General features: G+C 53.2%; 2 protein-coding genes across 3 annotated transcripts in view; one reads left to right on the forward strand and one right to left on the reverse strand.

Annotated features, from left to right (window-relative positions):
- Window positions 1–2,541, reverse strand: part of RNF214 (ring finger protein 214) — a 44,296-nt gene extending 41,755 nt beyond the window's left edge. For both annotated transcript variants that reach the window (XM_044919743.1, XM_021696558.2), the window contains exons 1-2: window positions 2,512–2,541; window positions 789–907 (exon numbers count right to left, since the gene is read on the reverse strand). In XM_044919743.1, the coding sequence (XP_044775678.1) occupies window positions 789–904 (116 nt within the window). In that variant the 5' untranslated portion in view covers window positions 905–907; window positions 2,512–2,541. The remainder of the gene's footprint in view (window positions 1–788; window positions 908–2,511) is intronic.
- A 647-nt stretch (window positions 2,542–3,188) lies between these two features.
- Window positions 3,189–26,058, forward strand: part of PCSK7 (proprotein convertase subtilisin/kexin type 7) — a 25,283-nt gene continuing 2,413 nt past the window's right edge. The window contains exons 1-14 of the mRNA XM_021696475.1: window positions 3,189–3,221; window positions 4,957–5,076; window positions 5,552–6,031; window positions 6,686–6,820; window positions 7,421–7,586; window positions 8,769–8,859; window positions 9,656–9,710; window positions 10,199–10,337; window positions 11,183–11,283; window positions 13,892–14,059; window positions 14,756–14,863; window positions 15,302–15,404; window positions 24,579–24,735; window positions 25,297–25,391. Of these exons, the coding sequence (XP_021552150.1) occupies window positions 5,564–6,031; window positions 6,686–6,820; window positions 7,421–7,586; window positions 8,769–8,859; window positions 9,656–9,710; window positions 10,199–10,337; window positions 11,183–11,283; window positions 13,892–14,059; window positions 14,756–14,863; window positions 15,302–15,404; window positions 24,579–24,735; window positions 25,297–25,391 (1,786 nt within the window). The 5' untranslated portion in view covers window positions 3,189–3,221; window positions 4,957–5,076; window positions 5,552–5,563. The remainder of the gene's footprint in view (window positions 3,222–4,956; window positions 5,077–5,551; window positions 6,032–6,685; window positions 6,821–7,420; window positions 7,587–8,768; window positions 8,860–9,655; window positions 9,711–10,198; window positions 10,338–11,182; window positions 11,284–13,891; window positions 14,060–14,755; window positions 14,864–15,301; window positions 15,405–24,578; window positions 24,736–25,296; window positions 25,392–26,058) is intronic.

The raw sequence follows: 26,058 nt of genomic DNA on the forward strand, positions 1-26,058 counted from the left end.
CCTCCTGCGACTGTTATGAGGATTAAACGTGTTAATACATATAAAACTATTAGTACAGTATTATCTATTATATTAGGTCCTAGGTACTCTAGAAAAGAGTTGAGGTGGAATATACAGTCAATTTAGTACAACACTGTACATAGCTATGTGTTAAGCACTGTAAGATGCAAGGTTGGGCAACCATAACTCAGCCCTCAAGAGTTTAGAGAGGAGGCAAAATATCTATGTGAAGCAGTAAACCATACTAACGAAGCTATCTGTTTATCTGGAGATAATACAGATACACATATATCTGTGTGTATGTATGAACATGTATGTGCTTTATGTATGTATATGTATACACATCTATAAGTCTATGTAATACAGAAGACATAAATATACAGGTATGATATATAATACCATTATAATATACATAATCATAACATAAATGTATAGGTATTGTAAGTAGATATAGACATAGATATATCATAAATATACAATTAAATGAACATATGTAGTCCATGTAAAAAAGGGTGGGGAAATATTAGCATTTTCAGAAGAGTCTGACCCCCTGTATTCATTGTATTGACTCAACAAACACTTAGCATGCCTGCTGAGTGCCGGACGCTGTGTTTGGTACCACAAATACACACACGGATCAGACAGTCCCTACCTTTAAAAAGCTTACTCTCATGCATTACTACTCACTAGAGCCCAAAAGAGGAAAACCCATCTACGCTTCCATAAGAAGCCATCTCAAAAGCCCCTTGCCCAAATGAAATCTTCCCAGTCAAGGATGCGCACATTACCTTAGACCATCTGGGAGACCTTCGTCTGATTTGGAAGCACATAAACTAGAAGAGGATTCTGGAGGATTGGGGGCATTGGACACCACACCAGCTACCTCGGACGCCGCTGCCATCATGCTCTGTACATTCAGAAACAAATTACAGGCTGCAAGTTTCCAAATTTTAAAACAAGTGTATCTTTCCCCCTCAGAACGTCCATACCACAGAGTTATTCCAGGAAAGAAACACAGAGAAAAAGTTGGGTCCTAGGAGAAAATACTTAAACAAGAGTTTTGTGTAGCAAGGTATTAAAAGAGCCACTGGGCACAAGAGACCCAAGTGGACATTGATCCTAGGAAATCACCATATTTATATAAATATCTAGGAGTCTGAGCAAAGCTTTTCCACTTTTGGCAGAGATGCAGTCATTTAAAACAGACTACAGTCTGTGAGAATCTTCCAATTGGTCCACATACCTACTTTACCTAATATTATTTACAAAGAATGTATTTAGGGGCCCAATAATCAACAACATCTTACACATTTTAAATCATTAAAAGCATTATCTGTTCATTTAAGTGAAGTGTTTTGGAGGTGTTCGAATGTGAGAAAAAAAACAATACTATGCTGGGCAATCGGAGCATCTTTTACTGTCAGTGTGCTCCCCACAGATGGAAAATGTTTGAGAATCACTGACTGAAAAAAATACAGACTCTTCAAAGTTACTACAGGGGTGCAAAAGAGTACAAGAATCTTGGGTACTCCACTAAGAGAAAGAGAAGCTGAGAAACAGGGTAATCCAAGTCAGGGAATCAGGACTGATGCCTTTCTTGGATCAAAAGGTCATCCTTTGTGTGGCAGGACAAACTCACGGCCCTCCACGGTGAAGACAAAGCGGGGGGAAAAGAATGTGGGGGGGCCGAAGGGTGTAACATAGGGTTAGTTTAAGTTCTTGTTTTTATTTTAATAGCAACACAGATATTCACACACACACACACACACACACACACACACCCCGCCCCACCGCCAGGAACCTTCAAGCTCGCACTGGGCAAGTATGGAGACTGGGCTCTGTCAACACTTCAGTCAGGCCAGGGAACCCCGCTGTGCCTCAGTTTCCCCCATTACACAAAGCTCCTAGGAGAAAATGGGCCCAAATCGCCATTACTGCTCCCTCGGGTGCAAACATTCTGCCCCGACGGAGCCCAGGGTCGGGGGTCCCCGGTGCCCGGTAAACGGAACCGCAGGGCACGGGTCCTACGTGAGACTCCGCCACTACAGCCCAAGGGTGAGCGGGGCAGGTACGTCGGGCTGCAGGCTGCGGCGCGGGGTGGGAAGTCGAACGTATCAACGGAATCCCTGCGGCGACCGCCAGCGAGGCGGCGACGCCGGGAGCGACGGGTGCTTGGGGGAGAACGGGGCACGGCCGCGAAAGAGACAATGGGGGAAGCGGCGCCGGGTGGCCACGGCCGCCTCAACCGGGGACCGCTAAGTCCGCCGCCTCCTCGGGCCGGAGCCCCCTGCACCTCTCCGTCGCCCCCCCGCCCACCGCGCTGCCGGCGCCGTCCCGTTCCTAGGCCGGGACCCCCGCCCCGTCCGCACGGGCCCCCTCCACTCCCCCCCGCCTCGACCCCCCCGCCCCTGCCCCGGCCCCCGGCGTGGCAGCCCCCTCCCCGCACGCCCGCCCCGCACACACCTCCCGCGCCGCGCCCCCGGGAGGCAGTGGGGGAGGGACGGGACGCACCTGAGCGGGCGGAGCGGGGGGAGGGGGCGGCCGAGCCTCGGGGGGAGGGGTCGAGCGCCGGCCCGCGCGCCGCACCTCCCACTTCCGGCGGCGCGAGAGGAGCGGGCGAGGCTCGGCCGGGAGGGGAGCGGCCGCGACGGCACCTCGCCGCCCCCGACGGCGCCCTCTGGCGGCCAGAGCCGGCACCGTGAAGGAGCCGCGGACTCCGCGGTAGCCCCCTAACATACGAGTGGACCCTCCCGGGGATGCGGGGAGGAAGAGAGGCGACGGCGAGAAGGAAGGAGACCCGGCGGAGGGAGGAGCCCCTCTGGGAAGGTCCCAGGGAGAGTCGGGGCCATGGCGATCAGAGAGAGAAGAGAAACGAGGTGTTTTTAAAAGGTCGCAACCGAGACGCCCTTTCCAGAGGACGCCATGAAGGGCAAGACCGTCCCTCCGGGCAGGGCCCCCGTTGAAGACGCCCCGACAACTCGGGGCGGTGGGGCCAGGCGAGCGGAGCCCACCACGCCCTCGCGCCCCTCTCTCGGCGGAGGATGCCCGGAGCGGGCAGCCCCCTAGCGCCAGTTGCTCCGGGCCGCTCATCCGGGCCGGGGCCCCGCCGCTGATTGGCTGCACCGCCGGGCGGAAGTGATGCTACTGTCACTGGCTCCCCGGGCTCCCGGGAAGCCGCGAGTTTCCGCAGGGAGGCGGCGGCGGCAGCTGCGGCCGGGCCGGTGAGTTGGGAACTCGGTGGGGGCGGGGCAGGGGCAGTCCGAGTGGCCCAGAGCCGGGGGCGGGGGGGCGGGAGGGCCGCACGGAGGGCGCCCTCAGCCCCGGCGTGGGGGAGCCCCGGAGACGGGACACTGGGGTCACGGATCCCAGGGTAGTAGGGGTCCCTCTGAGAGGAAGGACACAGTGCACGGGCCAGTCTAGGCCGGGGAGAGGTAAGTCAATGAAACTGACCTGGGACGCCACCTGGTTTCTAGGAACCTGGCGTAGAGGCTTCGAGGAGGGCAGTCTCTTGGGACAGGCTCTTCCCAGGACTCGGGGCTGCCCATATTCTTTCTTTTCTCCCTTGGCACCTAAGAGCCGTAAAGATACACACAGCAGTTGGGTGAGGTTGTGATCTGCTTTCAGAGAGTATTTAAGGTTCCTTTCCCAGAAACCTAGGGTGGGAATGGGAGACGGTCCTGCTCTGCCAGAGGGAGAGGAGGAAGTGGTGGTCAGGTTTCTCTTCTCTTCCAGAAATGTAGTGAGATCTAGGGGACTTGAAGGGAATTGCCTAGGTGGGGCATTATCTGGCTGTCTCGCAAGATGTTGTTCTACTTGGTGAGGTCTGGGAAAAGCCTCTGAGTATGTTGGGACAGTGGAGGCTACTGGAGGGTGGGGAGGAATTTGAGAGGGAATGTGCCCGGGAGCCTAAGGAGATGCAGAATGCAGTTTTTTGGAGGGAAAAGTCAGGTGACCTAAGTTGTCTTCTCCCTTTCCAAAGAGACTTCAGTAAAAGACCTATTTTTCTTTTTTTTTTTTTAAGATTTTATTTATTTATTTGACAGAGAGAGACACAGCGAGAGAGGGAACACAAGCAGGGGGAGTGGAAGAGGGAGAAGCAGGCCTCCCGCTGAGCAGGGAGCCCGATGCGGGGCTCGATCCCAGGATGCTGGGATCATGACCCGAGCCGAAGGCAGACACCCAACCATCTGAGCCACCCAGGCGCCCAAGACCTATTTTTCTATCACGTTTTAAGTTGGATCCCTTTGGGTGTGTGTGGGTACAAAGCCTTGCCTCGGGGTGACACAAGCACAGAGCAGATGACTCTAAAGGAGCCCAGTTGCCAATAGGTACACACACGTTCTGCTGTCACCTCACCCGTCCCTGGAACCACAGTTGCCCACCAGTTCTAAATCTGGCCCTTCTGAAATCAAACCATGGGTGCCAGTCCCAGTTTAGAGCCTGAGCCCTCACTTGCAAGCCACCCAGCCAAGCTCATGCCTAAGGAGAGCCGAGTTTAGTGCTGCTTTCCAACTCTCCCATCATTTCTTCCTTCCCGCTTGCCCACTTGCTTTTTAGGCCTGTTCAGTTTTGTTTGCATTCTCAGGTTTTCACCATTTCCTCTGCTTCCTACCTACTCTTACTTCCCTGGCATCTGTCAGAGATACAGAAATCAGGAAGTTAGCTCCACCTCGACTTCTAGGAAATAGGACTATCTGCTTCTCGAGGAGGGTGTCTGGGCAACAGTTCAAGCCCTCTTCTGGGCCTCTGGGGAACACAGAAAAGAGGGTGCCATGATGGTTAAGATGAGAAGTAGGGTTTCTCTGCCAGTTTACAACCCACTTGAGATCCCTGGAAATGACACTTGATCATTGGCCACTTCCCTTGGTCACAGGTCATGGCTAGCCTCTGCTGGCTCCACTGGGTTTGGGATGACACCATTTCTTCTTTTCTTTTTTCTTTTCTTGGGACTCACAGGTCTGCAGTCTGTGCTCAGAGCCAACATTCCTCAGTGAAAGTGATGCCTTTTCTCCATTTGCACAAAATGAGCGTGAGGTGGTTAGCCAGACCAGGAGCTCAGCCTCACACAGAGTCCAGGTAGGACTGGGGCACCCTTGTGGAGAGTCGGCCCCGAGGACAACTGGGCTGAGATGTCAGCTGGGGGGAAGATTGATGTCTGCTCGAAATAAGGGAGGAAGGTCTCTTCTAAAGAACAGTCATGATTCTGCCAATAACCTACTGAAGAGCAGTAGGACTTTTGAGCCCTTTTCAGAGCAACAGTGGCAAAGAGCAACATGGTGCCTGTTAGCAGTTGGACATCCTGCCTGATTATCTGGTGAGATGGTGATTGCCATCCTGCCGTGGACGTATCCACTGGAGTTAGTACTGGCCCACACCCCACCGGCAGGCTTATCCCTGTTGCTCAGGAATAAATGTGAATAAAAAGAGAGGATCAAGTGTTTAAAAATGTAAACGGAGTGGATTGGGGGTTTCTAGGTGTCATACGTGGGTGGCTCGGTGTCCCTGCAGATTCCCCACAGGGGTCTCTGATGTCCTTTCTGTTTGTCTGCAGCCTACTGCTCTGATGCCGAAGGGGAGGCAGAAAGTGCCACACTTGGATGCCCCCCTGGGCCTCCCCGCCTGCCTCTGGCTGGAGTTGGCCGGGCTCTTCTTGCTGGTTCCCTGGGTCATGGGCCTGGCAGGGACGCATGGGCCCGGAGCGCAGGGCCCAGGGGGGCTAAGCTGGGCTGTGCACCTGGACAGCCTGGAAGGCAAGGGGCCGGAAGAGACCCTGGAGCAGAAGGCAGATGCCCTGGCCCGGGCAGCGGGGCTGCTGAATGCTGGGCGCATCGGGGAGCTCCAGGGGTACTACCTCCTCGTCCAGCCGGCCGGGCAGCAGCAGGAGCTGCCGGCGGAGGCCGTCCGGCGGCGGGCGGAGTCTGTGTTAGCCGGTCACGAAGCTGTCCACTGGCACTCGGAGCAGAGGCTGCTCAAGCGGGCCAAGCGCAGCGTCCACTTCAATGACCCCAAGTACCCGCAGCAGTGGCACCTGGTAAGCCCGACCCTGCCGTCTTCAGCTCCCAGGCGGAGGAGTTTGGGGTGCTCTGTTCTCTAGAGGGCTTTTGTATTACTCTCCCGTGGCCCGCATCCTTTGCCTGAGGACACATTTCTGTTGGCTTCGGTGGCGTGTTTTGCCCTCGGGCTCCACCTTCCCTGTGCTCGCTTCTGGAGAGCCGTGGACTGCAGAAGTGAGGGGGTGGGTGCTGGGGCGAGGCTGCCCGGGCTCAGATCCAGCTCCGTCACTTACGTGAAGATCGTAACATTATATACCTGGTGGAGTTCTGGCTAGGAGAAGGGAATTCATACATGTGTGCCTCGCACTTGGTGAACACTTGGTACCACATGGTGTTATGTAATGTTCATAGGTTATACATCATACGGCCTAATTATTGTATCCTCCAACCCTTGTCCTTGCCACCATTTCACTTGTATCACCGGTGAATGATGCCAGGCCTTCTGGAGAGCGAGGTGGTGGCAAAGCCCTCCCTTGTCCCTCTGTCCCCACCTAGACCTGTTGGTCTACAGCCACTGCCTGGCCCTTTGATGGTGGCCGAGCTAGCTCTGACTTATCTGTCTGTGAGCTGCGTCATGTGTCACTGGGCTCCCAAGGCTCTGGAAATAGCTCCTGACCCCGTGTCTCCTACAGAATAACCGGCGGAGCCCCGGCAGGGACATCAACGTGACAGGTGTGTGGGAACGCAATGTCACAGGGCGAGGGGTGACCGTGGTTGTGGTGGATGACGGAGTGGAGCACACCATCCAGGACATCGCACCCAACTACGTGAGTGGCCCCAGGACGCCCCCTCCGACTCCTGCGTCTTACCACCTTCTTTATACGGCCCCTGTCTGGCCCCCTTTCTTACAGGTCCCCGGGCCACCCAAAAGGGCCTGGGAGGTGGGATGGTGTTCTTCGTCCTCCCCTCTCCCCCAGCCAGCATTCTAGTCTGGTAGTTAAGACCAGGAAGAGGACTCCCAAGTGGCACTTTTCCTGGTTCTGGTTGCTGCTCCCCGCCCTGGGCAGTAAGGAGTGGCCCCTGGAGGCAACTTCCCTATCCCCATGAGTTCTGAGCACCTTCCTCTTCCAAAGCCTGGTCTTTAGGTAGCTTTAAGTCTCTTATCCTGGGCTTCCCAAGCCATGGAGCCGCCATCTGGACCTGTTTCTATAATGGACAAGAGAGAAGTTTGCTGAGGCCTGTGGCACTTCTCCGTTTTGCCCCACGTGTCCTGTTCTCATGTCTGCAGCCTGAGAGAGAGAGACGGGCCTGTTGCGCTGGCTGGGAGCCCCAAAGTCCCAGGTTCCCCCAGGTCTCCTCTCCCCCTGGACTCGAGGACCTACCCGTTACAACCTGTGAATGACCACATGTCCCCCGCAATGTTTCAGAGCCCTGAGGGCAGCTATGACCTCAACTCCAACGACCCGGACCCTATGCCACACCCGGATGTGGAGAATGGCAACCACCATGGCACGAGGTGTGCGGGAGAGATTGCTGCAGTGCCCAACAACAGCTTCTGTGCGGTCGGAGTGGCGTACGGGAGCCGCATAGCAGGTACCTTCTGCTCTAGCCTCGGTGGGCTTCTCCCGTGGTGATGGTCTTCACTCCCTGCCTGCCCCTCCCCCGAGCGCTGAACCGTGTTGATCCCACTCTCAACACACCTGGCATTGGGCGAAGGGTAAGCTTGTAAGAGGTGTCTGTCAGACATATCAGTTCATTGATTTTGTTCAGTGCAGTGGTGTTTCAAACTTGTCATTAGCCGCAAACCCTATTATATAAAACAGATAAAAGGGGGAATGGCCTTGATGTGGGACAGAGGCCTCAAGCCCCAACCACTCAGTCACTTCCCCCCTTTTTCTGATCGTGGTTACATCCCATCAAATGACCCAACTCACCGTAACAATAACTCCTTTTCCTTATCTAGGTTATACTTGTATTTTCGTAATTTCCCAAGTACCCTTTTACCTGCCTTTCTTCCTTGTTCCGGTCTGTCTGTGGAGACGCCCCTCCCATCTCCCAGCTCTCCAGCTCCCAGCCCTTCTGATGGTTGCTGTCTGCACTCCCTGCTTTCAGGAGAGCTGAGCAGCTCTGGCCCCCACTGGAGCTTGTTCTAAGGCTCTTTCTCTCAGTCTTTGTCCACCAAGGGAGAACGTGAAGGGCCTGAATGGGGGAGCCCTCCCCGACTGCTCAAAAGTGCGAGGAACCTGCAGACTGAACGGATTGGCTGTATTCCTCTTACTCTCCAGCAGAGGGCAGCAGCCCTCTCCATAAATGAGCTCCAGAGTGAGCAAGAAACTTCAGAGCCAAGTCCCTTCTGAAAGCTCCGTTTGTCCCTACGTGGCCACCAGGATGTGACCCACCCCATTTTAGAGGGTGAAATTAGGCATCCATGGAGCAGTAATGGTAATGAGTACCATTTTTTGGACACCTTCTATGTGTCAAGCACCACACCGGGGTTCTATGTGATTAAGGATGCAAATAAGGGAACCTTGGCTACCTACATTCTAGCCCAGGCCTCTTCCCACCAGCCCGCATGATCCTTAAAATCCAAGATTTAGCATTCTGTTAAAAAAAGAAGAAAAAAAACCATTCTGGTACATACACATGGTATAAAACCTCAAGGGTACCAGAGCGCTCAGAGGGAAAAGTAAGTCTCCACGTGTGGCTCGCCACCACTCAGCTCCCCGTCGGGGGGACCCGCGTGGTCGAGGAGCTGATGGGGCCCTCACCGCCTAGGTATCCGGGTACTGGACGGGCCCCTCACGGACAGCATGGAGGCCGTGGCGTTCAACAAGCACTACCAGATCAACGACATCTACAGCTGCAGGTACAGCAGAGCCGGGCACAAAGCCTCTGACGGCAGGGCAACAGGTGCCGACCGGGGTCCTCCCAGTTTCAGCCCGCAAGTCCATCACTCTCCTCTCTCCAGACCCCCGGCTGCTGGGTTCTCAGTCGTACGCCCCACATCACCCCAGTCATCGGGTTCCCAAATGACGAGTGCGCCGGTCTGCCCCGTGTTCACCTGTTTCATGAGCTCAGAAGGGCTCCTCCCCCACCACAGCCCAGCCGAATGCCCAGCACCGGTTCCCGCCACCCTACACACGTGAATGCACCCGCAGCCTCGGGTTCTGGTGATGGTTGGGGAGCGGCACCGATGGCACCCCAGCCAGCACCCCCCTTAAATGCATGACATCATCCACAGTATACATTTCGCTTACCCAGGAACTTACACAGATGGAGTACTTCCTTTGTGGGTGCTCTGCCATCAAGCCTTGTCTGAGATCCCTAGATCAGGAGATGGGTGGCCTCCTGTCCCTCTCTACCAATATGTATTGTCTCCTGCTCCCTAGGACCTGAGAAAGGATTTTTAGGAGCAGGTGAAAGTAGTCCTAAACTGGGAACGTTTCTAAGGAAACAAAGAACCTTGTCACATACTTCTGTTTTCCACTCTGGTGTGAGGGCTGGATCTTTGCACCCTGTGTCTTTAATCATGGGGGGCCTGAACTGGAATGCTTGGGAGGACAGGAAGAGCTCAGGCAGGGGGGTGGTCAGTTGGGACTGGGAGGCCTGGCTGGGCCACCATAGTGGGGCTCTGGCTCTTCCCTCTGTGTATTTCTCAACAGCTGGGGACCCGATGATGATGGGAAGACAGTGGATGGCCCCCATCAGCTTGGAAAGGTAACTGAGCTGCATGAAGATTGCGAGACCCGGGACACCCTCTTCATTCAGGTCCCAGAACTACTGCAAGTCTCTCCCTTTCCCACCCTACCCCCGTTTGTGGTGCCAGACTCATGGCATCCAGCCCCAACACCTCCTTTTGGGCGAGTCCTCCTAACCTGGAGGTGGGGGAGCATGGGGGACACCAGTTCTTAGAGAAATGGAATAGTGCCTTGAGTTGTTTCCCTGTGATTTTGTGACCTGCCCCCACCCCCCCACCCCCCCATCACTGGCCCCACCGGATCTGATAAGCAGCGAACTCACATCAAACACTTGCTCAACTCACAGCTCCCTCCCCTTCTTGTTTCCATCTTTAAATCTCTCTTCCCGTTGCCCCAGTGCCTTTGGGCTTTTTTCCCCTTTTCTTTCTAGAAGGGGAGGAGGCTACTGGTATGGACGGTGGAGGTCTTTGAGTTCCTCAGCTGACGCAGGACCTTTTTGCTCCTCAGGCTGCCTTGCAACATGGGGTGATTGCTGGCCGCCGGGGCTTTGGGAGCATCTTTGTGGTGGCCAGCGGCAATGGGGGCCAGCACAACGACAACTGCAACTATGATGGCTATGCCAACTCCATCTACACCGTCACCATAGGTAGCGGCCTGGCGGGTCTGTGTACGTGAGAGCATGTGTGTGCCGCTGCGTGGTGAGGGTCTCTGTGTTGGTGTGCGTGGGACTCAGTGGCGAACGGGTTGTGTGGTAGAAGGCTCACATCTTGGGGGGGGTGTGTGTGTCCCTCAGTGGGGAGGGTGGAGGGTTGTGTATTTGGGGCGTGCCCTGGCTTCCATGGTGTCTGACTGTATGAGCACGATCTTCTCTTCCCGGTCATAGTTAAGGAGGGACTAGCCCTGCTTCGGAGCATCTCAGGGCCCTCCTTCGATGTCACCATACCCCGGGAACACTTTCAGCCCATCATCTGGCAGACCTCCGCTCTAGCCTCTCTTCCCACGGGCCACTTGCCTCCTGCTTGAAGCCCTCCCTGACCCCCACTAGTCTGAATCAAATGCCTCGCACCTGTGCCCCCCACCCACAGCATCTGCTGCCCCGGTTGTATTTACTTACCCTACTTTTTTCCTGACTTGGCTCCTTGAGATCAAGACTGTGGCCTTTTCCGTGTGGCCCTGATGCCTCTCACAGTGTGGGACCCACAGTAGATCATTAATAAGTGAATAAATATGGAGGAAGATGAATGTGTGAACAGATGAGTAGCTATAGAGTGGAGCCCCCCCCCTCCCAGTTTTACATGGAGCCTACTGAAAGAATGATGTTAAGGCCCAGAATCCCCTCTGCCATTTGAGGTTGCCTCTTAAGGTGAGGAGTGCGTGCCCGCTGAGGCATTTGGGCCACAGAGATCATTTTTTAAACTCAGGACAGCCTCCCAGATGACAACTCTGATATCATCAGGCCCCTAGCTCTCATTTCCCCTACTCTGTCCCCAGGCGCTGTGGATGAGGAGGGACGGATGCCTTTCTATGCCGAGGAGTGTGCCTCCATGCTGGCGGTCACCTTCAGTGGTGGGGACAAGATGCTCCGGAGCATCGTGAGTGCCTCCTGGGCCCTGCACTCCCTGCCCCTGTCCCACAAGACATCTCTCAGGCAGCACGGCCATATTTCTCTGGGTCCATGGTTCCCCGGCCCGCCCCTCCAATTCCTCCCCCTTCCCTAGCAGATCTGGGTCTCAGAGGGTATGCCACTGTTGGGAATTCAGAGCTGAGGACCCTAAACAAACCTGCACATGGTTTTTACCTTTAACATTTTAACTTACAAATATATATTTTGTTATTGGGACTAGTACGCATCACATTGATTAAAGAACTCTTTTGAAATGTCTTCCTTTGGTAGAATTTGGGCTTTGGCTGATTCCTGTGGGCTTAGGAAAAAAATCTTCATTCCATTGCTCTTTAGCCCTTACGTAAACACTGTGAGTTCTGGTCACGTTCCCCATCGGGAGTAAAGCCAGTGGTTGTCTTCATGGAATGGGCGGGAAAAGGAGTCTGGGAAATGCGTCTGTCAGCCTAAGAAACAGTTCTTTCCTTGGAGCTAGAATTGGAGCCATATCTAACAAGAGATCGGAGCAGGGGAGTGGGGCTTCTCACGCTGGGGAACCTTTTAAAGAATTCAGGGTCTGATGCCCACACCCAGCTGGCTTAGCTTCATCCCACCAGGCTCAGGCCAGGTCTCTGGCTTGGGACCCAGAGCTCCCTGCCTGTCCCTGCTGACCCAAAGAGAGTGATATGGGGATAGGAGCTCCAGGGAAGAGCTGGGCTGGAGCCTGGGGTTGTCCTTCTCCAGTGGCCTGGGTATGGATGTCTGTCTGGGGCCATTGGGAATCAGGCCACTTTGTCCTCCTGCTGGGTCACATTCATTCTCCAAAACTGATACTCAGTTTTGCCAATAAGTGACTTCTGGCCAACACACAGTTCCAAGGCCCTGGGCCTGTGGCCCTCAGCCTCCCCCGCCCAGAGAGAAAGAAAAAGGGAGTGGGCTAAAGGGAACATGTCAGAGGGGCTTTGCCCAGCAGTCAGGGGTCAGGTTCAAGGGCACCGCACCTCCCCCACCCAGGCCAGCTGGGTGAGAAGGAAGAGCAGGAGCAAACTATGCGCTTGGTGCCCTGGCAGAAACTGGGGGACCCACTCACCAGGAAGGCCTCTCCTAGCATGGCTGTGACCGGTGCTCAGCAGTGCCTGCCTGTTCTCCTAACTCCCCTCCCCCTCATGCCCCCCCCCCACCTTCCACCTTCCCTCTGAACTGTAACTGGTCCAGAAATGAAAAGAGAGTTTGTTTAGCCAAGCTCCCAACTTTTGGATGTCCTTGCCTTGGAAACCGCCTGTTGCCAGGGTCTGTTCAGTGACCAGCTGTGTGGGGCAGCGGTCTTCCTGGGGGCAGGGGTCTTCCTGGGGGCAGGGCATGAGCATGTGCTGTCCCCCCACGGGGTGCCTGGGGCGCTCCCCTGGACTTTCCTAGGGCTGCCCGGGGCTCCCGCCGCCGTTGGCATGTTCACCGCCCTCACAGCCACACACGAGACTGTCCCCGTGACACTGTTTCCTTAACAGGAAAAACCCCATCTGCTCCCTGGCACAGACCAGCCTTCCCAGTCTCATTGAGACTACAACTTGGAGGGTTTTTTCCTTTTTCTTCTGGGAGAGCACAGTGTCGGAGTGAAAATTACATCTCTTGGCAACTGCTCTAACAGCTGGGAGGGAAGCAGTGAGTACAACGGAGAAAGGGCAGTTCTTGGCAGAAGTCAGCACCCTGGTATCTGACCCAAAGAGAAGCCTGGAAGAAAAAAATTCTCTAGTCTTAACATTGGCACCACGTCCTAGATCCAAAGAGCCACATCGTGGAGCAGATTTAGGCAAACCCTTTGTGGGTCCAGGGTTGATAAAGAGAACTTGAGGCCATCTCTCCCCTCGAGGTAACTCTCCTTCCCCACCCCCACCCCCACTGTCGCCTCCCACCTCAGAACCACAGGTAGAGAAGGGGGGCTCATGGGAACCACACCGAGGCACCAGGCCCAGAGCGGTGAGGCAATTTGGGCCAGGGCGGGCAGGCCGTGTAGACATGAAGCCCACGCTGAGCTCACGGGGTGGGCAAGGACACAAGAGGAAACTGTGTCCTGGGAACACACTCCCTTTGTTCCCACTGATGTCACTCCAGCCCCTGTCGCTGAGCTGCCAAGTTGGATTTCCTTGAATGGTGCCGTCACTGTTGTCCCAGCTCCAGCTGGGGCCCGGGAGCTCCCCTGGCCACTTCCTCTGTCTAGCATGGCTGCGGGGCTTGGAGGGTTGGGGTGGGGAATTTGGGAAACCGTTACAGAGGAGCAGGAATCGGGAAAACTGTCCTCTGCACTTGAGGCGTCTCCCACAGCTCCATCTCCTTTCTGCCCACAACCAGACCCTCCTAAGTAGCTCTTTAGTCTTTATTCATCTTTTCTCAGTTCTTCAGAGCTTGTCCAGTGGGGCGTCGAAGGATTAAGGATCTCCTTTGTCCTGACCCGCTAGCGGGCCTCCCTCTGGTCAGAGACTCAGCTCTCACAAAGGAAGGGCCCACCTGACAGGCTTACTCTGAGCGCCCGTCCCCTATCCCCCTCTGCGCAGCTCCTGGGAACTCCGTGTCTAACCCTGCCCCGCCCCCCATCCACTTCCCAGGTGACCACTGACTGGGACCTTCAGAAGGGCACAGGTTGCACCGAGGGCCACACAGGGACCTCTGCCGCAGCGCCCCTGGCGGCGGGCATGGTAGCCCTGATGCTGCAGGTGCGGCCCTGCCTCACGTGGCGGGACGTCCAGCACATCATTGTCTTCACAGCCACCCAGGTGAGACCCTCTCAGCCTTCCCCCTGCTTCTGCTTCCGCGGACTTGCAGGGAGCGGGAGGCTTCAGGCTCACCCGAAAGTGTGGTGCCAGATGCTTCTCAGAGTTGCCCATGTACAGAACAGGTGTGGGCGCCCCATCCAGATTGCAGGCCTGAACTCATTCTTGCCTGTTCTGCCTGAGCCATTTCACCTGCAGAGGAGTACTCTGGGCTCCCTTACTCCGGGGGCTGGTGACATCATGGGGCTTTGACCTTTCGTCCCAAGCTCTCCTTGGGGAACCCATTCCTCGCGGCCTTAGTGGGAGAGTCTGGCCTGGGTCAGCCAGCAGGGCCAGCAAGGAAGCCAGAGTTACGTGGTTGACTTTAGAGTTGACCCTTGAACGATGTGTGGATCCGCTATAAATGTATTTTCTTTTCCTTAAGATTTTCTTAATAACATTTTCTTTTCTCCAGCTGACTTTACTATAAGAATACAATATATAATAGATGTAACATACAAAATTTGTGTTTATCAGCTGTTTCTGTTTTCAGGAAAGCTTCTGGTCAGCAGCAGGCTATTAGTAGTTGAGGTTTGGGGAGTTAAGAGTTACACATGGATTTTCCACTGTGGGAGGAGGGGGTTAGCGCCCCTTGAACTTGTCCGAGGGCCACGTGTACTTGGGAATCCGAGAGACTAAGCAGGACCTCTGTTCCCTCAGTACGAGGACCGCCGCGCCGACTGGGTCACCAACGAGGCTGGCTTCAGCCACAGCCACCAGCACGGATTTGGCCTGCTCAATGCCTGGAGACTCGTTAACGCTGCCAAGGTGAACGGGTGTTGGCAGGGCAGGGACCCCTGCATGGAGTGACCGAGGGAGGGGGCCAAATGCCTAAAACCTTGCCTGGCACGTCATAGGTACTTAATAAATGTTCTTCATTTCGTTTACCCTCATGCCAGCTGATACCATTTTTCAAACAGAGAAGCAGGCTCAACATTCTCACTGAAGTTTCTGAACTGTTGGTAGAGAGTGTAGCTTGGGGCTGTCAGGGTGCTCTGGTTCTCCTCCTGCACCCTGGATCCAGCCGCTCACTCTGGTTCTGTGTTTCGGTGCCATAGGGAGCACTCCCGGGTGTCAGCAGGAGCCTCTGGAGTGAAAGGAGGTGATGAGGAGAGGAAAGATAAGAACAGCTGGGCCCTAAGGATCGAGTGGATGAGTGTGTGTGGTCCGTCTTGTTCATTCACCACCACCCCTTTCCTTTAATAGATCTGGACCTCTGTCCCTTACTTAGCTTCCTATGTCAGCCCTGTGTTAAAAGAGAACAAGGCTATCCCGCTGTCCCCCCACTCACTGGAGGTCCTGTGGAATGGTAAGTAGCCAGCAAAAGGGGTTAATCTCGGGCCTGAGGTTTGGGGCGGGGTGCCCGGGAAGTCAAACTCCTAGTCCCTGCCCAATTCTACCCCCTTCCTTTAGGAGCTGAGCTCCAGCCAGACCTGTGGAGTTTTCTTTGACCATTTTAGGACATGTTGCTGCTTCTGACTTGGCTGGCCCCCTGGCTGCTTAAATAAGACCTTTCTCCTGAGTTACTAGTAGTGGAAGGAACTGCTGAGCAACCGGTTAGAAGGGCAGGAGGGGGGGGAGGAGTGGCCCTGGGACTTGAGCAGACGAGGCAGGACTTGAACTACGCTGCTTTGACTCCCATGCCAGGAACTTGCCAGGCAATCCTCTTCAGCCCAGTGGCCTTTGGATGAAGTAAATGAATCTCGTCCTTTGACTCTCCGGCTTGGGTGATACAGAAGTCGGGTGGGGTGTTTCAGGGAGGGACAGGAGGATGCGGATGTCTCCCTGGGGCGCAGTTGTCTGTCTTCTGCCCCCGCCTCCGTCACACCCAGGGTCAGTAGGATTGTGTGAAGTGCTTCGGGTCAGAGATGGGGTTTGCGTCGAGCACCGAGGTCGGACCCCTTCCCAGAGAAGAGGGAAGCTGGATGGGGATGCTTGGGCCTCTGTCAGCAGATTCTCCCGAGTTCCCGTGTGAGAGTTTCCCTACTCCCAGCTCTGAGGGGGGGTTTTCTTTTTTTTTTTTTCCCTTGAAGAATTTTGCCAGGCAGAGTTATTTGCTTATTTTTTGTGAAGATTGAAGCATGCCATGTTTTGGGCCCAAATTAGAACTCCGTGCTCACTTACTCCGGTTTGCTCCTAGAAAGTGATCAAACCAAAGCAAGAACAGAGGAGGAATGGCCAAAGAAGGGAGCCCAGAAGGGAGGGGCAAGGACAGCTTCCCTCGGGTGGAGGTCTCCCTGAGAAGGGTTCTGTTGTCTCTCTCCCTAACCATGACCAGCACTTGCCCAGCTTCCCTCTACGTGGAAGGAAATCCATGGGCCCGGTTCATCGCGTTTTCCGTAAAAGGAATGCTATCTTGGAAAGGGCATCAGCCAAGGCAGAGAAGTGCAGGAACATTCCTGGGAATGCAGTTCAGTCGGAACCCCTGGGCTTTGCACTGATGGATCTTGGAGATGGCGTGCCTTTTAACTGGGACCTCTCACCCAGGACTCCCCCTCTGTCCTTTAAGTAACAAAGTAATGCATAGGCGCACTTGTCAAATGGGAGTTGACTTAGAAGAGGGTTGGGGGCCTTTCCAGCCTCATCATCCTCTGCTTCCCACTGACCAGGGAACATTGCCCCAGCATGTGACAGACCTTCCCAGCAACCGCTTGTTTGTCACTGGGAAGCACAAAAGCAAGGACACGTTGTCCTGCGCCGAGGAGAGTGGGAAATGGGGTAGTGGGAAGAGAGGGTGAAGCAAAAGAAGGCGTAGGCCCAGAGTTTTCTAGTGTGGAGGGCAGGAGGCAGGACGGCTGTGAGTTTCTGAGCTCAGCAAAGGTGCCTTCCCCTCTGTTGGGACTCCGCTTAGCCCCCAAGCAGACAGGACGGAAAGTACAAGCTTGTGGGCACGCTTGGACGCCAAAGGGAGTCTAGTTAATACAGATACGCCCCTGTGACCAAGCTTTGGTCTCTTCTCCCAAGACCTGGGTGAATCGGTGTCTGAGGGCCCAAAGTGAACTTTTTGTCAGGTGCAGGGAGTTGAACGTCGCTGAGAGAACAGGGGGTGCAGTACTGCTAAGACTCTAGAACAGTGGTGTCCCACAGAACTTTCCACAGCGATGGAAATGTTCTCTATCTGTGCTGCTCAATTCAGAGGCCACTGGCCGCATGAGGCTATTCAACACTTAAAATGTGGCTAATGTGAGTGAGGAGCTAAGTTTTAATTGTATTATATTTAAATTTGAATAAATAACCACGCGTGGCCTGTGGTTGCCGGACTGGGCAGTGCAGTGCTGGGGCCAGAGAGGATGAGGGCGAAACAGGGGTGGGGGCCCCATGGTTCCTTTAGATCTGACTCTGGGTCTGAAATCTCCACCAGAGGGTAGGAGGGACAGTGGGGTTTGGGAGGAGTGTCTAAAACACAAGAGAGTCTGCATGTATTCAGGAAATTTCCTGAAACCCCTTGCGCTTGCCCTTTCATCCTGTTTGCAGCCTGAGGGTAACTGGCTAAGCCTCTGCGTAGGCAAGAGTCCTGTTCCTTCGCTTACACCTCCCCCGTCACCCACCCTCTCCGTCTCCCCTGACTCTTCCTTCTGCCGTCACACATCCTCAGGTCACCTACCGGGAAACAACTGAAAGTCCCTGGTGGCCTTTAACCTGGAACCCTTAAAAGTGAATGAACTAAAGCTACTGCTCACTGTTATCACCCCCTCTCTCTACCACTGAAGACTTGGTTCATTGCTCACAGTGCCACGTTCCCTGGTCAGGCCCAGGGCCTAGTTCAGAGTTCACCCTTCTCGACCTTTCTGCGGCTCTGACCCTATTCATGGGGCCCTGGCAGCAGCCTCCACGACCTCCTCTGCTCCAGAGCCCTCTCCTGGCTTCTCCACCGAGGTCCTCGTGTCCTTTGTGAGCTCGGTCACCATTCCCAGACCGGGAGTGCCTCTTCAGACTCCGCCCTGGTTCTCTCTCCTCCCTTGCATGTCTCCCTCCATCGTGCAGTGGTTTTCACGACTTCAGCTACCACCTCTCCACAAGTGATTCTTAGCTCACAGTCTCTTCCTCTGATCCCTCACAGTGGGAGGGTTAGAGATTATCATAGCTTCCGCAACATCACGAGCAAAGGAAGCCCCAGGACCTTCTGGCCAAGGGGTGAGAGTCGAAAAAGACCGTGACTTACCAAAGGCCAAATAAGAATATTAAGATGATCATCATCAAAATGACTTGAATGCTTTTTACAAACCAAGCACTATTCTGAGTATTCCTTCATTTGATGTGGTACCTCACTTGGTTCTAGCGGCCCCATATGCACGGTCACCTAAGTCTCTGTCCGCACCAGTAAGGGCATGTAGCATACCCCCTCACACATCCTAACACAGACGGGCTCTCGCAGGGCTCTCTTTGGATTCCATTCTATTCCATAATGTTCTGGAACATGGCATTGACTCTCCGTGAGCCCCTTGTCTGCCACGCTAATGCTCTCCTCCAGCCATGCCACCGGTATCTCCCTGCAGCTTTCTATGCCTACGCCACCGTGCGCTGTTGGGTATCCCACCAACACGTGGCCCATCACATATACATTTCAGATTTCATTGTCACCCTTCAAAAGCCAGCTTGCTCTCCAGGTTTCTCCCATTTTCCATCAGAGCCATTGCCATTCCCTAGACTCACACGCTGGAAGCTCTGGGGTTGTCAGCCCCTCTGTATCCCTTGCTTCTCCCCAGGTCTTCCCCTGTCCATTCCCCTGCAATGGAGTCTCTCACGTATTTCTCTGAAATGTCTCTCGATTGATTCACTCATTCATTCTGCTAATGCGAGACCTACCTCATTCCAGGCACTGTATTAAGTTCTGGGGATTCAGAGATAAGACAGGATTCCTGCCCTCAGAAGCTCACAGTCTGGTAGGTGGAAGGCAGCCCGTCTGCAGTAGAGATGACACGGCTGTCAGAGACGGCTCCCACCCAGGGAAGACAGGAGGGCTCTCGGAGAAGCCAGGGACTGACCTGAGCTGGGGGAAGAGGGGAGGAGAGGGACATCCAGACAGCAGGGGCCACACACGCAGAGTCGACAGAGCTTCGGGGAGCCTCGAGTCGTGTGGTATGTCTGGGGCAGGGGTGTGAGGGGCAGGGCCAGATAGAACTGCAGGGACCTGGCCTGGAAGTCTGTGTGTGCGGAGCCTTCGAGATAAGTTGTCACCAGTTGCTGGTAGGGAAGGGTGAAGGAGAGCAGTCCCTTGTCTTTTAGAGCTGTATACTCAGTCTCTGCTGATAAGATAACAGGGTGCCTGGGGATGCCTTCACACCACTCTGGGAAGGGGAAGAAGTGGGGACCATTGATGAAACAAGATTGGCCATATATTGATAATTATCGGAGTTAGGTGTTGAGAACATCTGTTCCATTTTTTATATATGCCTGGAATTTTCTGTAGTAAGAATGTATATATAATATGAATGTATATAAAAATATATTTATATGAGCATTTATATTTTTTTAATATATAAAAAGATTTCTAAGTTTTTGAGCTTGAGCAACTGTCTAGTTAGTATTGTCATCAAATGAGATGAAAAACCCAGGCCAAAGAACTGGGCAAAGATCTGGGCAAGGGCTGGGGAGTATGAAGGACCAAGGCCTGGAATTTGGCTCTGCCATTTGCAGCTTCTTGGGGCAACATCTAAAGGTTATATCCAGAAAGTGGTTGATGAAATAAGTTCAAAGGTCTAGACTGGTGGCAATGATTTGGCAGTCACCAGCATAAAAAGAAAAGAAAAGGCCTGGGGAAGAGTGAGGTCCCCAGGGTTGGTGGGCTGACAAAGGAGAAAAGGATAAAAGAGGACCTGGGACACAGACTACATTAAAGGCATGGACCAAGGAAAGCCGCTTCCGAAGGAAAACAGGAGCGATGAGATGGGCCGGTGGGGGTGGGGGGTAGGAGGAAGTCAGGAGGAGGGTATCGTGGGAATTTGGGGCTGTCTCAGTGAGAGAGGGCAAGGAGACAAGGACGGAAGGGGCGGCCCAGGGTTTGCCACACAGGCCCCTGGTGCCCTCGAGAACTGTTTCTGGGTACTCACAGGGGCAAAAGCTCCATCGTACCTGGTTGAATAATTCATGGAGGCAGGAGAAGACTTCTGGTTAAAGATGGCAAATTGTTATGTTCTTTTATTTCCTCTTTCTCCCAAAACCTCACCCAGATAAGAATAAAGGAATAAAAATTGTATAAGCACAAGGACAAAGAGAATGGGAGAGAGACCTCAGCAAATGAGAGATTTCTTCACATTTTTGGAAGATGAAAAATGAATGGAGAAGTGAGCAGGGCTGAGGAAATTGCATACCAAATGCCTGCAAGGATGATACTAAGAAATAAGCCCCTTCATGCCACACAGTGCCAGTGGCCTCAGGACTTGGAAGTCCCATGTGCTCCAGGAGACAGAGATGAAGTATGAGGTGGAAAATAGGGATCGGTGACAAGATAGATGCCAGGGCACCTTCTCCCATCCTTGGCAGCCAGGTGATGTCCCTTCCCTATGCCAATGCCAGCAGGAGTTGGGAAGTTTATTCTCCAGGGACAGGGAGTGTCCTGGGAGAGGGGGACCCTTCCCTCCAAGCCAGCTGCCCAGATCCCAAGGCCCTGGCAGCCAGGAGATCGGTGGCTCTGGAGCAATGGAAGGACCCCTCATCGAAAGACTTGGAGATACGGATATGGAGGGCTTCTCCATGAACCAGTCAGGTGCCAGGCCAACTAACTTTAGGGAAGCCTAGCAGTATAAAACTCCACCCATGCTTAGAGCTTCCAACTGGCTCTAAGCTAATAGGGATCACTGGCAATTGAGGGAAAAAAAATTTTTTTTAAATATTTATTTGACAGAGAGAGACAGCGAGAGAGGGAACACAAGCAGGGGGAGTGGGAGAGGGAGAAGCAGGCTTCCCACGGAGCAGGGAGCCCGATGCAGGGCTCGATCCCAGGACCCTGGGATCATGACCTGAGTCGAAGGCAGACGCTTAACAACTGAGCCACCCAGGCGCCCTGGAAAAAAAAAATTTTTTTTTCAGGCTAATAGGGATCACTAGCCCTTTGGAAAAAAAAAAAAAAAAAAACCTCCAAATCCTGAGGATGATTGTTTTCAGTCACTAAAACTCAGCTGAACTGATTATCCTGGGATATGGGATAAGTACGGGGAGGGATATATGGGGAAGTAGAATAAGGATACTTTCAGACATTGTCTGAAACTGCTGGGAGAGGCAGCTGTTCTACAAGGAAGGATAAACCAAGGGAAGGAGAGGATGGGGGAGAAAAAGGGAGTGTGGACAGAGAGGAGACAGAGCCCAAGGCAGGAGAGGAACATCCCAACCCAGGGGCAGCGGATAGGAACAGGAGACAGGGAGCCAGAGATGGAGTCTCCGGGGGAAAGTGGCACTGAGGGAGCTTCTGATCTGTTTGTTCATTTGAAGAAATAGTATTCAGATAGGTTATGCAGTTTGGGAAGAATGAGTAATGGGGGACATGAGTTGAAATAAACCAAAAAACAGGGCAATTATTAACGCCAGAGAGGACATCAGCAAATTGTTCAGAAAATGAAATATAATCATTATATACTACTTGGCTAAATTCCATATGATATTTATAGGGTCATAGTAAGGAAACAAAAGATTAACTAAAAGTGGTGATGTAATTATTTTGAGAGGATGGAGGGGAGGGCAGGGTAGGAAGAAGGTCTGGGTGTGGTGTTAAATCCTCATCTGCTTTAACTAGAAGTCGATAAATAATGTCTGAAACTGATAAACCGTGAAATAGTCACACATGCCTATTATTTGGAAACATGAAGGTAGATCCCAGAAGGAAACAACCAAAAGCAATAAGAAGTGTTTGCTTCTGGGGAGTGGCTCACAAAGGTGGTGAGGAATGGGGTAGGAAATTGTTCTTTTACTTTTAAAACCATGTAGACTGTCTTGACAGGAAAAAATGTTAAGAATGAATGGGAGGGTAAGAAGTAGAGATAGTGAATGTAGACATCTTTTCCAAGAACTTTACCAGTAAAGGAAAAGTAATATCTGATACTTACATGGTCTTAATACTCAGTACTGTGCTAAGTACTTTATGTGTACAAACTAATATAATCCTCCTATCAACCCTACAAAGTAGGTACTGTTACTATCCAAGTTTTCTAGATAAGGAATCAGTTCTCTGAGCTAGGACAGGGCAGACTGGGATTTGAACCCAGTCTGGATGGCTCCAGAGCCCACGTTCTTCACACCAGTGGGCAGAAGAAAGTGAAGAGTTGAGAAAGGGTTTATTTGTTTTTGTTTTTCATCTGTGGTAGGAAAGACGTAAGCAAGAAGATCCAGCCAAGAAGATGGCTAATGGGGCTGGTCCGATGTTGGACTCTTGCCAACCAGTTACGTGAAAGGAAAAAACAAAGGAGCCTGGGAGAGTGAACAAGAGGGTGTTGGAGAGCTGAGCTGCGGGATCTTAGACGCTAGGAAAAGAGGAGCTGGATGGCACTCAAGGAAATGAAGGAAGGGATCAAGAAGGGTGTGGGGAACGCAGAGAGATGTCCTTGTTTTCAGACAAGGTGGGGCATGGGCTTTGAAGACTTGCCAGATGGAATGAAAGGCCATTCACTCGTGCACACATCTGTGCCCAGAGAGAGGTCAAGATTGTTATTTCCCAACATGTTATCAGGAAGTGGGGGAGCTTCTTTGTTGTCATTTTTGCTCAGCTACTCTCCTGATTGGCCGTCAGTTAATTTGCATTGTTATCTGATGAAACCCACAATGAGAGTTTCTAAACCGTTCAGAAGTGAGGCAGTCCCGGATAAGGACAAGGCCTGGGGTGTGGTCGTGGAAGTGGGTGCGGACGTGGGGTGGACCGAGGAGGTAAACAGTATGAGTCACGACGATGCGGGACAGCAGCCCCCTGAGCACCTGAGCGCCAAGGGGGGGCCGGTGCGTTTCAGTGGCGAGCGCAGCGGAGGGGGCTGAGCAGGAGGCCAGCGGGCAGGGGGCCTCTGAAGGACGGAAGGTGGTGTCACAGACTCTTGCCCTTTGCTCCTCCTCCTTCCATCCTAGCTGTGCATGCTCTCCCTGGAAGGTGCAGGTGCTGGTCTCCGCCTCGCCCGTCGGAATGGATCCGTGGAGCAGGTGCTTTAGAAAGAATTGTTTCTCCTTGCCACCTAATTTTTTTTTTTTAAAGATTTTATTTATTTATTTGACAGAGAGACACACAGCGAGAGAGGGAACACAGGCAGGGGGAGTGGGAGAGGGAGAAGCAGGCTTCCCGCCGAGCAGGGAGCCCGATGTGGGGCTCGATCCCAGGACCCTGGGATCACGACCTGAGCCGAAGGCAGACGCTTAACGACTGAGCCACCCAGGCGCCCCAACCACCTAATTTTTTAATATTCCCCAATTGAGTCTTGCCCTTCAGTCGTTTGTGTTTTTCTTAAACTTTGTTTTGCAATACCTGTAGATTCGCAGGGAACTGCAAAGCAGTGCTCAGGGGAGTTTCACGCACCCTTCTCCCCGTGTGAATGTCTGAAACAATTCCAGTCCAGTACCAAAACCAGTACGAGGACATTGCTATGGTCCATAAAGCATATTCAGATCTCACCTGCCAGACACGCACTCCTATTTGTACGAGTGTGTGTGTCCGGGTGGGGGCGGGGCTCCCTGTAGGTTTACCACACGTCTAGCCTCATGTATCCACCACTACAGCCAAGATCCAGAACACCCCAGCCTCACTAGACTCCATCATGTCACCCCTCTGTGGCCGTGCCCGCGCCCTCGGCCCCATCCCACGTGCCTGGCAGCCACTCATTTGGCATCCGTCTCCACGCTTGTGTCGTTCATGAGTATTACACAACAGAAGTCACGCTCTCTGTGTCCTTGTGAGGTGGGCTTTTCATTCAGCATCATTTCCTCCAAGTGTATTCACTTGAGTAGTTTTTTAGAAATCTGTACTGCCTTCCGTATGAAACTGGTTCGTTCCCCACCCACATTTGGACTGTCTCCCCTCCTGGAACGTACCACTGCCTACCAGCACTCTACTGGTCTGCGTTCATCTCCTTCTGCGGACGGTCTCCCTGCCCTGTGCCTAGAGCCTGTCTGTTAGGTACTCCTCACACCATCTCGTTCTCCACTTGCAGGTAGAAGGCAGAGATCATGTCCAACTTACCTTTCTATCCCCAGCATCTAGTACAGTGCCTGAAATGCAGGAGGTACTCAGTAAATTCTTTTTTGAATGAATGAATGGTGGAAGCTGCTCTGTTTGGTTCTTATATTGTGTCTTGAATATGTGATCTTCCCAATGAGACTCTAAACTAGCCTGTCAGCCCCTCGAAAGTGGCCACAACATCCCGTTTACTCACGTGCACTGGGTCCCAGTTAGGGCTGCGTTAGGTGTGTGTATGTGGTTCGGTGAGTATGTGCCTTTGTGTGTGGGGGGGGAGGAAGTGAGGGCGTAAGTGTTGATGGGGCCGGTTTCCCAGCTGCCCAGCCTGACTCCCCACAGTCAGCAGGACGGACCTGGAGATGTCGGGGCTGAAGACGCTCGAGCATGTGGCAGTGACCGTCTCCATCACTCATCCACGACGCGGCAGCTTGGAACTGAAACTGTTTTGCCCCAGTGGCATGATGTCCCTTATCGGCGCCCCCCGCAGCATGGACTCGTACGTATGCCTGCCCGTGCCTTCTGAGCTTTTTTGGGCAACGAGGGCCTTGGCAAGGAAAGGATAGAGGGAAAGTGGGCGCCGGCACGTCCTCAGCTGTCCTGGCACGGGCTGGCCGGGGCAGCGGGAAGCCATTTCCTCCCTGCTTTGTAGAAGTCGCTTACAACGAGCAAAGCACTGCACTTTACTTTCTTTAATCCTTACAAGAACGATGCAGAGGAGACTTTACTCTCCTTTCACAAAAGAGGAAACAAGTCACAGAGCTAGTCAGTGCCTGAGGAAGTAACACTAAGCCTAGATCTCTCGAGCTCCCCGGCCTGTGCTCTCTCTACATTTGCTTTTCCCACTAGGACATGCTGACAGGAGTCCTTCATCTCAGGGGATCCCTGGGGAAGGGACAGCGCTTGGGGACCCCTCGTGGCACGCTCCCCAGTGGCTGTAGCTCAGGCCACAACGGCTATGTTTTGATGGCTACTACAGTTAGGAAATCATGTTTGTGGGCAAAGGGTCGGTTTCCTGCCCCACGCCTTCTGGGTGTTCTACTCTTTTCTTCTCCCCCAGAGATCCCAGTGGCTTCAATGATTGGACCTTCTCCACTGTGCGGTGCTGGGGAGAAAGAGCAAAGGGGACTTACAGACTCGTGATCAGGGATGTAGGTGAGCCTGCCTGCCCTTCCGTCTGGGCCCTCTGGAGCTCAGAGTCCCCGCAGAAACCATCCCATGGAGGAGACATAGGGTTGCCATTGGACCGACAGGGTAGATGCCAAGAAATACACCCCATCTAAAATATGGGCACTGAAGTCTAAAATTGTTCATTGATACTACCTCTCATATTCCTTGGAGAAGTGACTGATCCATTTTTCCTCAGGATAGCAACAAAAATTCCTTGTTGAAACCACATTTCAAGTCCTTTCACATATAACCATCCTTCGACCAGCCCTGGTAGGCAGGTAAGGGCAGGACTCACTTTCACCATTTTTTGTTTTTGTTTTCTGTTTTTTGTTTTTTTGTTTTTTTTAAACTGAGGCCCACCCAGAGGTCTGAAGTAACTGGTGCAAGGTCATACAATATTCCAGTGAGAAGACTGGAAACCGAACCCAACTCTCCTGGCTTCCAGCCAAGTTAGGTATTCACTAGACTGCTGGTTTTCAAACCTTTCTTTAATTTAGTAGAAGGACATTTTTTTTTCCAAGCAAAATCCCAGCTGAAACCCTAAAATATGGAAGAGAGAAAGGCAGAACTTCTTTGCTTCGGAGTCACACCTTTCAGCCTCCCCGTCTCCATCCCTGAGGGCCCCCCCCCCCCCCCCCCCCCCCCCCCCCCC

Source organism: Neomonachus schauinslandi, chromosome 11 (assembly GCF_002201575.2).
Source record: "Neomonachus schauinslandi chromosome 11, ASM220157v2, whole genome shotgun sequence".
NCBI classification, from domain to species: domain Eukaryota; kingdom Metazoa; phylum Chordata; class Mammalia; order Carnivora; family Phocidae; genus Neomonachus; species Neomonachus schauinslandi.